This window comes from Mus pahari, chromosome 21 (genome assembly GCF_900095145.1).
Source record: "Mus pahari chromosome 21, PAHARI_EIJ_v1.1, whole genome shotgun sequence".
Taxonomy (NCBI): domain Eukaryota; kingdom Metazoa; phylum Chordata; class Mammalia; order Rodentia; family Muridae; genus Mus; species Mus pahari.
In genome coordinates, this window is record NC_034610.1 from 30,004,213 (window position 1) to 30,015,670 (window position 11,458).

The 11,458-nt window shown below is 37.6% G+C and overlaps 1 protein-coding gene and 1 non-coding gene across 11 annotated transcripts in view; one reads left to right on the forward strand and one right to left on the reverse strand.

The window, feature by feature from the left end:
- Syne1 (spectrin repeat containing nuclear envelope protein 1) overlaps window positions 1-11,458 on the reverse strand; it is a 493,437-nt gene that overhangs the window by 317,478 nt on the left and 164,501 nt on the right. For all 10 annotated transcript variants that reach the window (XM_029532807.1, XM_029532801.1, XM_029532799.1 and 7 more), the window contains 5 exons: window positions 7,174-7,270; window positions 6,368-6,570; window positions 4,644-4,808; window positions 4,024-4,176; window positions 2,215-2,358 (listed from right to left, as the gene is read on the reverse strand). In XM_029532807.1, the coding sequence (XP_029388667.1) occupies window positions 2,215-2,358; window positions 4,024-4,176; window positions 4,644-4,808; window positions 6,368-6,570; window positions 7,174-7,270 (762 nt within the window). The remainder of the gene's footprint in view (window positions 1-2,214; window positions 2,359-4,023; window positions 4,177-4,643; window positions 4,809-6,367; window positions 6,571-7,173; window positions 7,271-11,458) is intronic.
- LOC115062853 lies at window positions 2,710-2,815 on the forward strand. The gene has a single exon (XR_003842766.1). It is a non-coding gene; the product is annotated as a U6 spliceosomal RNA (small nuclear RNA).

The following is an 11,458-nucleotide window of genomic DNA, read 5'->3' on the forward strand; positions in this document are numbered from 1 at the left end:
AAGTTGTCCATCTGGATGGCACTTCCCATGAAAATGATACAGTCAGAGAGGCAGATGGCACTAGAGCCCTTTTTAGGCACCATGTTAACTCGCTTTCACTTTGGCAACGACATCTGAGACAGTCACGAGTTACTACCACATTACCCAGAGGACAGGAGGCTTCCAGTTGATGTTCATGAGCTTTTGCACATGGACTGAGCCTAGGAGAACCTGCTAACCACTTCTTGTGAAATGCCCACTTTCCATACTCTCACCAGCTCTAGGCTTTGCCTTCTCTGTTTGTCAATGTCCTACTCATCCCAAGAACGTACTACACACCAATTTATTCACGGATGTTCTCACATCAGAGGATGTCGACTTGGTCTAAACTGCCCAGTCCTCCTCTGTCTTAGATTTTAAAATCCCTATATCCATATTATCTTCATGATGCAGTCCTAATACGTTCCTGGTACTCTGGAGCTCTATAAGATCTCTGCATGCCTGAGCTCTAGGAACTTATAATTGATAATTGTATAGGAAATCTTGTCCCTCCTTGCTATCTTAAGGTTCCATCCAAAATATTATTAACACTTTTGGAAAACCGTTAACAATAATATCACCGATGCACTAGCTACATGAGAAATAGTCCACAAACAATAATTGAAGTAAACATTGCCTTTTATTACACTGTGGCAGAAGTGCATATGCAGAAATACATTCCTATTCTAGAATATACTGTTAAAAGATAAGCCCATCAACTGGAAGCTACCATCTCTACTACAATGATATCTTTCAACCATTCTCTTGAAGAAGCCCGAGAATTCACTGATATGTCAAACTCCTGTTATATTGCTCTTTCCTGGGTTGGAGAGAAAGGCTGTCAGCATGAGGCATTCCAAACATCTGGAAGAGAGCATGACTTAAGACGTGGGTAGACAATCCTATTATTCTAACACCTGGAAAATGGGCAGAAAAGTGGACAGAAGTGTGAGTCTAGCTTCACCCCAATGAACTCCAGGCTAGCCAGGGCCACATAAGGATGTCCTGTCTCTAAGAATAGTAATAGTATTGACAACAACATCGATAGACAGACAGACAGACAGACAGACAGAGATAGAGACAGAGAGAGAGACAGAGACAGACAGAGACAGAGACAGAGACAGAGACAGAGACAGAGAAGGAGAGAGTGTTAGCTTAGATGAGCACAAGATATCAACTTTCTCAAGCGTGGTCCTTAACTACTGCACCTGGCCCAGCATGAGAGATGCAAACCACGAAGCCATGGATATACAGCCCAGCATGTTGTTGGAAAGTTGGAAATAGTGGCTTCTTTTATTGTACGTTTGAGCAAAATTTACTGGTATAGAAGAGTAAAATTGTTCAGTACCATTAAGTTAAAACTACTGCCAACTAGAATGTCAGAATAAATTTAACTGAAACATTTGCAATGAACGCCAGTCTGACATTTTTGTCTTTTAAGCCTATTATTCACTTATTTTCACTCTCCTTTGCATTTGTACATCTTTTCCATTAATCCTTCAATACTGATTTCACCTTGTACACTAGTTCTCTGACATCAAAGGCACTTCAGCCTTCATTTCTCCTCTGACTCCTCCTCGTACAATACCACGATCCCTGTGCTTATCCTCACTCCTCTTATTTGCTGGAAGGTAATTACCCGCACTTAGGGAATTTTGAAAGCAGTGAAATCGTCTTAAAACTACATTTAGTTGAAAGTTTCTAATGGAACACTCAAAGCTCTTGATTAAAAAAAAAAAATCTCTCAACAAGAGGAAGCCATGTTAGTAGAAAAACACATGAGTAGATAGACTGGGTTTATATTAAGTAGATCTTAACAAAAATCTCAATGCAAAAGTATAGTCTTCTTGTCTTCCTCATCTTCTCCGTCCTCCTCCTCTGCTTTGTCCTACATTTGTCTTCATCTCTTTTTCTATACCCTCTGTTTTATAACATTTAACAGTTCTCTCTTGAAAAACCCAGACTTTTCTACTGAAGCAGAGCTTAGAGCAATCCTGAATTAAAAGAGGTGTCAAAAAGGGAACAGTGTCCCATTTTATTTTTTAAATACATATCAAATTTTCTATATCAAGAACCTCAGGGTAGCTCAAAGGTGGACAAGTCAAGGATGTATCCATGGGTAACCACAGAGATAGAAACCACTTGAAGGCAGTATGGTTGCTCCACCGTGTGGCGTAGCATGAAACATTTTCCCACCTTGGATAGCTGTTCTTTGAGCTTGGACATGGTTGTAAGCATTTCATTCGCTTCTTCTTGGGGACTTTCTTTGGCAAGGAGATGTGCCTTCTTGGCAATCATCTTGTACTTAGCATCCATCACAGGCACCCTCTTCTCGAGATCCTGCATGAGTCATTGAGGCAGCTCAATTAGTGCACAATGCATCTCCTTTCTAGTGCAGAATACCACAGAAAGAGGGACAAAAAAAATCTGTATGCACTTTGAGAAATTCTATCCTCACTACCAACTCCTTTAGGAAAGCCATTGCTTTTGGTCTTAAATGACATACAAACAACACTATACTATATGCTTACACTAAATTTTCTTTTTAAAATGATCAGATAGTCTTAAGTCAGTGCCAAGATTATTTGATGTAATCTCTACACTTTCTAAAATAGGCTAATGTAATATTAAAATATTCATACATGTAATGCATGCAAATGCATGTAAGTAATACAGGGGGAGATCTTGACTTTAAGAATTAAACTGTACATATACTAAAATTGGAATGATGCAGAGAAGATTACCATGGATCCTGTGCAAGGTTGACACACAGATTCATGAAGAGTTCCATAATTCTTTTTATTCTTAGGGAAGATTTGGGGGAAGGATTGAGGATCCATAAAGAGATAGGAACTCCACAAGAAGACCAATGGTGTCAATTTACCTGGACCCTTTGGACTCTCAGAGACTGAACTACCAACCAAAGAGCATACATGGACTAGATATAGCCCCCCCCACACACACACACCAGGCCTACCTCCACTCCCACCCCTACATGTATGCAGCAGATGTACAGCTTAGTCTTCTGTAGAATATTCTCTTCTAGCTGGCCTGCCTTGTCTGGCCTCAGTGAGAGAGGATGCACCTGGCCCCATAGAGACTTGATATACTAGTGTGGGGGGATATACAGGGGCGGTCTCCACCCTCTCAAAGGAGAAGGGGAGGGAGATAGCAATCAGGATGTAAACTGAATAAATAACAATAAAAAAGAGAGTAAAATGATATTTACTTTATAAAAAATACATACACATTGTCACTGGAGAAAACTTGGAAATTTAGCATGGTGGAAATTTTAATTTCTTATCATCTCACATGGTGGCAGCTAAAGTCAACAGTCCTCCATAGTTGATACTCTTTTTCTTTTCCTATGTATATTACTTTTAAAATTTTAAACTATTTACAAAAATTTAAAAAGACAACACTCTGGTCTATTTTTTTTTTCATTCAAGTAATTGTTCAAACTTCTCCTGTCAGTAAATAACTCCATTATTTCACTTTTGAAACTTACAGGCTTTTAAGAAAAGGTGGATTTCTGAGTTCAAGGCCAGCCTGGTCTACAAAGTGAGTTCCAGAACAGCCAGGGCTACACAGAGAAACCCTGTCTCAAAATAAAATAAAATAAAATAAAATAAAATAAAATAAAATAAAATAAAATAAAAATAAAATAAAATAAAATTCATGCAGCCAACCCTTTATTGTTTAGGCCATTTATTTGGAAGACCTCTCTAAAGGGCTTTTTTGTTTGTTTGTTTTTGTTTTCCTAATGTTTTATAATTTGTATGTAGGAAAAGAATCCCATGTTGAAGAATTATTTTGAAGTTACTTCATATTTTCAAAAGATACCTTCCAAAAATTCAAGTTTATTTTCTGCATAAGCAAACAAATATGTAGACCTGTCAAAATGATCTCTCAGATTCAGAAACAATTTCCTGTAGACCTGGTAAGCCTGTCTAGTTTTTGTTTTTACAGTATGTGTTTCATTTCTTTGATCCAGAAAGTCCTTACCTCCAAGTCTTGAATTAATAGCTTGACATTGATAAAAGAGACTTCTAAAGGCTCAGAGAGTTTCCTGTGGGCTTCAGTTGCAAAACCAGAGAGGGTGGTAGTGAGGTCTGTATATTCTTTCTTCATTCTGTCCATCTCGTCTGCTCTTGCATACTGAGGAGTGGGGAAAGAAGTATTTGAAAGTTATCAAAGCTGTGATTCTAGAAGCCCACAGCCTTCGCTGGGAGATAGCCTCATATACGGTAAGAAAAATTCTAATTTCTGATTCTTATTTTAGATAAGTTTGAAGTAAATCCAGTTACCTTAACAGAAAAAAAAAAAAAGAAAAGAAAAAAGAAAAAAAAAAGGAACGAGCAAGCAGTAGGGAGCCAGGATTTGAAAAGCAAATCTCTTTGCCTATGCAGGCCCATATGTCAACATACTCCTTAACCAAACACTATGTTCTCTTAATGTTCCTCCACCATAAACAGACAAGAATGAATAATTAGCAATAAAACACAGGCAGTTTTTAACACTCCTCTATTCCACCCTTATAATCACAGTAAAACTGGCTGTCAGCAAGTTGCTTCACATCCTGAGGGCACATGTATCAGAAGTGAGTGTTGGTTTGAAGGACATACTTGCTTGACTTCCATGAAGAGCTCCCTCCATCGACCGTTCAATAAGAGCAACTGCTGTTTAAGGTCTCGAGAAACGATCTCATCGCAGGTCTCAATCAGGAAGTTCCCGGCATCGTTCATGGCTGTGTGCTGCTGAATCCAGTGAGGCAGGTTTCGAAAAAAATCCTAAGCGGGGAAGGACACGCACTCGTAAGTCACATACCAAATACTAATTATGGATATAACAAGAACCAAACCAAGAAGGTCTGTTCAAAAGTGTGTGGAAGCTTTAAGGCAGATGTCAAATCTCTTCCAAAACTCAGATTTTGAAAAAGACTTCAAAATATGAGCTAGAAATGCCAGATGTCTTTGTTTTTCATTTTTCTTTTGTCACATGTACACGTACATGCGGATGTGTGTGTGTGTGTGTGTGTGTGTGTGTGTGTGTGTGCACATCAGTGGTTTCCTGGCTACACTTGTGTGCACACACAGTGCGCGTGGAAGCCAGAGGACAACACTGAACTTCAGGTATTTGCCTTCACGCATTGAGGATTCCGTTATTTACCTTTTTATTTATTTTTTTTTTTTTTCTGTTTTCTTTTGAGCTGGGGTCTCTTACTGGCCTGGAGCTTGCCAAGTGTGTTGGGCAAGTGTGTTGCCTGGCCAGTGAGTCATAGAAACTCATCTGTCTTTGCCTCCCTGCACAGGAACTGCAGTCATGTGCCACCGCACCTACATATGTTTACATGGATTCCAGGGACAGAAAGCAAGTCCTTACTAAGCACTTTACCACACAGGCTGTCTCCCAAGCCCATCCTTTTTGCTTTTAACAAACGGACTCCAGACTGTTGCCCAGGCTAGTCCTACATTTGCAGGCTCAAGCAATTCTCCACCCTGAGTTAAATAAATGGCTGGGACTCCAGGCACATGACAGTGCACCTGGCTGTTTATGTTATCATGTAAGGACATCTATGGCGTAAAATAAAGCAAGAGGTCATCTTTTTAATTCTCATCTTATATAAGAAGGAACAGTCAATTATCCAAATGTCAGGGGCTTTTTCTTGCTGTTCAGGCCCATAAAAATGACTGTAAGCAGTCTAAAATTTGAATATATATGTATACATAAGTGTATATTACATTCAGATTTCAAAGGAAATATTTTTCAGGTCAGACACTGAGGGCAAGGACACTGAACACAGTAATAGCTTCTATTCCCAGTAACTGGCTTCTATTCATTTCAGATTATGAAACCCAACAGAAAATATCTAGAGATCAAGACTGTGGTGGCCCCACTATTCCATGGGTGTACTGATACACAGATTCAGGACCCCCCTCTGTGTATGTGTGTGTGTGTGTGTGTGTGTGTGCACATATGTACAGATGTAGACCTTGTGTAGGTAACCACAGCTGTGAATAAGAAACCTAGACAGGCCCATCTATACAGACCTCAGCATGCAAATAGCAACGTCTGCTGCCCATTAGATTTAGCTACCCCTTTATGAGTAGTTGATTAGTATTACTTGCTGCCCTTCTGAATGAAAATGTTAGATCATTGTAAAAACAGAGATCTGTCTTCACAGAGCTTTGACTAGCCACTGTTTGCAGATCTAATCCCATTTAACTCAGCTGGGGTAAATCTCTTCAGAGGGGTTCTTGAGTGCAATCATAACTATTTGACACTCTCAGTGAGAATCTCTCATTCACGAATCCGGAGCATGCCTCTTCCTTTCCGTGAGCAGCCTTACCTTCTTGGCATTTTCTGATTGGCTTAGCATTTTCTCTGCATCTTCTAGCCAGGCTTGGAGACTAGCCACGGTATCACCATAGCGATCCCAGTTGGAAAGCACCTCCTCCAGCATGCTCCGGACACTCCGCACTTCCACGGAGAGATTCCTCCACTGGGCTGTGGTCTCACTCATGAATTTCATCACATTCTCAGCTTCCTCCACTGAATCAGAAACAGTCAGAGTCTCTATTCTGTACATAAAACCCTCTCTCTATTTCCCTACATCCTTAAGCACCAGAAACAAGGTCATCCATTGATCAGAAACACAAGATTCTATTCCCAACAGTTGTGGCAACATCTACAAGCTGTAAGCAAACATAGCTTCCAAAGTTTATCTCCACAGTAACTTAAGCTCTCCTATCTATATTCAAGTTATCCCACAGTTTTTAATCCCCTTGGAATTGCAGCTAGGCTGAAAAATTGCAACTTAGAAAAAGGAATGCTTAATTTTTGTTTTATCTTAGACGATTACACACAGGAAAAAAGTATCATTATGCAAGACAGACACCTCACAGAATTACTCTGAGTGTACAGTCACAAAGAGTCGACATAGTAAAAAAAAAATAATTGGTCTGACCCCATAGAAACCTGTTGATTTTAAGTGCTCCTTAAGTTGGCACCGAAACAAGTTACATTTCATTAGGGCATTTTCATAACGCTATAAAAAAGAAAAACCTGGACCATATTTCCCCCTAATCATCCTCATTTTCTCCTCTCTTCCCCTCCTACCCCAGCCCCCTCTGAAAAGTGTGCTGTGTGCTTTACCTGAGCCATCTGCTTTGACATACATTTCAGCTGTCTGTTTCAGGATCTGGTACGTCACTTCATACTGTTCAAAGAACTTGCTATTTTCTATAAAAGACTAGAGAGAGATGCACAATTGATCAGCCGTTAGTGAATGTTAGGCTTGACTACAAACGACAAGGTTTAATATACCTTATAAGCTTATGGGTGTTTTATCCAAGGCTACCAACCTCATTCTATTGGAAAATGCAAGATTAATTCCACTGTCATGAATTACTCGGGTTATATGCGGCCTATACACTGTGCCTACATTCTCAATACCAACTAGGCACCAGATTGAGAAACATTCTATTTCTTTACTGTGCAAAGTTTTTTTTTTTTTCTTCCAAAGAACAGAATTTTCTCCAGAGGATCTGGGACTAACATTTAGAAAGTGCTAAATTTGGGGGAACATTTTAATGTCCCACTGTGTTGGAGCTATAGAAGTCTACAGTTCTTTGAACATTAGCCCTGGGGTATGACTGACTGCTTTGAGGAAATTGCAGTTAAAAATATATATGACAGTGAAAGACACTTTGGTTAAAAATAAAAAGTAAAAAGTTTAAAAATAATTGTATATGCTGCCCATATTAAGGATGGTTTCATATTCCAATTACCTAGCAAAAAAAATGTACAGACTAAGATACAGCTTCGTGAATATCTGGACAGGGTCTACTTACATACTAAAATCAGTGTTAGTGCATGGAGACAATGAAAGTGAGAACTCAAAAAATGTCTTAGGTAAACTTTGTTTGTATTAACGCTTAACTCCCTCCCCCATGCTGTTTAAAAGATTGTACTTATTACTCCAAGTAGAAAATTAATACAATTACAGCTGGCAATGTGTCTCCAAAAAACCTCTTCCAGTTCTCCTACTAGCAGGATGAATTCTAAGAGTTTACCAATTAAAATAGTTAAGAAAGATCATCACTATGATAAAATGCAAAGTTTTGCTTTACAAAATGGAGCCTTGAACAGTGTGCTAGCAGCTCTGTATAACATGCTAACTGATGTTTCATGTAGAGGCAAAAACAGCTCATAAAACAATATCATGAACATTCTTAGATCTTTACCACTAGTTACCTTGTTTCAATATAAAACCCTATATCATATATTATATGCTAATATATTATTGTAATAATTATATATTATCTGTTTACATTATATATTATATGTTGAGAATATTAAGAATATATACTATATATTACATATACTTATATATGCATATTTTAAATTAAAATGATATAATTTAGTTTATTAAAAAATGGCTAAAACTGGGTTATAGAATCAAATGCACAATTAACATGGATGATAAGAAAAGTTAAGGCACCACTTATGATGTTGAAACAAAAATATTAGAAGTAAGAACATTTTTGCCTTTCATTTATAGATAGACATAATAAATAAAAGCACATTAATTTCACCGAGAGAGCTAAATCAGACAATTACATATAAATCTTTTAAAATTTTATCAGGGTTGTTTATTTACATTAAACATTATTTATTTATATATATATATATATATATATATATATATCCTACACGTATAATTATATGTAATATGTAATTGTATACATTATATAAGATGTAATTATATATTACATTAAATACTAACTACAGTGAGGACTGTTTAAAATTTATAGAACATTTATAAATTATTCTCTAGAAATAAAGTGAATATAGAAAGCTACTAATTCCATGGTCTGAGAGGCTTCTGTGATCATTTTATTGAGTGACTTTAATAGAGATTTTTGTTTGGCTGAGAATGGAGTATGACAATAGTTGTCTAGAAAATTCCTCATTTAGTCTTAAGTCCTACTCTTACTCCCAAAAGAGGGAAAGAATAATTTATGAGACCTTAAATGGTGAACCGTTCTAATCAAACAAGCAAGCCATTTTGGTTTTAAAAATGGAATGTTATATTTAATACTCAAAATAGTGTTTGAGCAATTGAAGAAACGACGGCTCTTGACAGAGAAAACTTTTGAATCCGTGGAGTTACAGCAAACCGCAGGAAGCCGTGAGTGCCGAAGACTAGAGGGTGGCAGCTACAGTGCCTTGGCTGCTTAAAATATCCTTGCCTAACTAATTTTCAAATTAATTACAAGTGAATAAAAAGAAAATGCTTATTTCTAGCTTTGTCTTAGGCCAAAAAATAGGAGGCAAGATAAGAATAAAACCAAAGAATTCATTATCATTAAACTTTCCTGTGAGAACAGTTGGACAGTTAATTTTTAAAAAATCCTATTTGTTATTTCAAATGTTTACGGGCCCCAGTGATTTGGAGAAGCCACTGAACGGTGAAGTTTGTCTAGGATAGCCAGTCTCACAGGAGTTTGTGAAGCCTCCATTTTACTGTGTTAGACTTGTCTCTCAGGGAAATGCACATTTTAATTTAAAATGACATGGTTAATTTACTTTATTAATAATGTGGCTAAAACTGGGGGATGGAATCAAATGGACTATTATTAGCATGAATGATAAGATAAGAAAAATTAAGTTACTACTTAATGATGTCGAAAACAAAATATTCGAGGTGAGAACATTTCTGCCCTTAATGTACAGACATAATAAATAAAAACTCATTCATTTAACCAAGAAAGCTAAACCAGATAATTATAAACCCTTTAAATTTTATTAGGGCTGTCCATTTACATTAAAAATTGCTGTGAATGGTAAGCATTTGTGTTATTTATGTTGGATTTGAAATCTCTACAATTCCAAGATATTGTCTTTCTTGCAGATGAAAAATAGAAACATTTCTATTTTTTGAATTTTTGAATTCCTGTTTACCTAGCAAAAATGGACATTCCATGTTTATTATCAAGACCACTGTAAACAATTCTGACATCAAAGGCACCTAACTAATGCTTTCTACAATCAGTGATCAATAGCATACAGTCTAACCTTTAAATATTTTTTTATTAAATTTAGATTTATTTATTTGTGCGTGATTTTCTATATCAGGATATATGTGCCATGGTATACATATAAAAGTCAGAAGACAACATGTGGAAGTTGGTTCTCCACGTAGGCCGCACGGGACTGTACTCAGGCTTGACAGCAAGAGTTAACTGCTGAGCAGTTTCAGTGACTATCAGTGATGGTCTAATTGCTTTCATAACAAACATAAAGGCATTTACTTTCAAAACTGTAAAGTCCTCATCGGCTCACAGCTCAGCTAGGAAGCATAGTCGGTAATTCTCCAACCCTTATAACGTGTACTACCTTTTCCTCAGTATCATCTCCTTTATTATAAAATACAGTGACGTGCCGTGTTTATATTTTCAAGTGAGGGAGAAAAGAGTTAGGTTTAAATAACTGACTTTATAGTTTTATTAAAAATCTTCACAGAACGGTGTGTTCTGGAATGGGTGAGATTTCTCTGAAAGCACCAGAGGATGAGAGCCACTCGTGCGCTGTGACACTGAAGAAAGGCAGTGTACAAAGTCTGGGCCTTAGAAGGGTCTCCAATATTCTACTACTACAGTCATCGTTATAGAAAGGGGAAAACTGTGGAAAGATGCAGCAGCACAGAAATGTCAATCATTCACTAAGGTTCCATGGGCAGCGAATCGCTGACGTGTAATGAGAGCATGCTTCCCTGTGGCAATGCTTCAGTGCCCCCATCTTTCTACCATGTGGCCTGGCACAGAGATGAATGCCAGTGGCGACCAAACTACTGCAGTGCAGAAGCATAAAACATTATTCAGTTTTAAACATTCTAAGAGGAAGTAATGTATATGAGAACAACAGACTTTTATTCACTACAGTTCAATAGCCATAAATATTTTTGGTTGATGTCCATTGGTTAATTATGGTATTTTGGTTAATTATTTTCATAAGTTATGTATTTAGGGGGTAACAGTGGTGCATGCCTATGAGGGCTTTTGATTTTGAAATGTAAAAAAATAAGTCAGCTTTTTCTTCTTTCCAGCCCCTGTTCCCAGAATGCTGACTCTGAGACTATTTATTTATAAATGCCTAGGCTACAAGCTTTGGCCCATCCTCTGACTAGCTATTTAACCCATACAAACTAGTCTATGTGTTCCACATGGTTGGTTATCTTTTTTCTGCTTCATGTGTCTAAGTCTAGGGGCAAATCTCTTTTTATTCTATCCTGAGTTCATCCATGTGGCTGGTTACCTCTGCTCAGCTCACCTGCTTCTGACCTCCTCGATGTTTCTAATCTTCACTCCACTTACTGCTTCCCAGAATCCTCTCCTTCCTCCCAGTGTCCCACCTCCTATTTGCTGCCTCAGCTCAT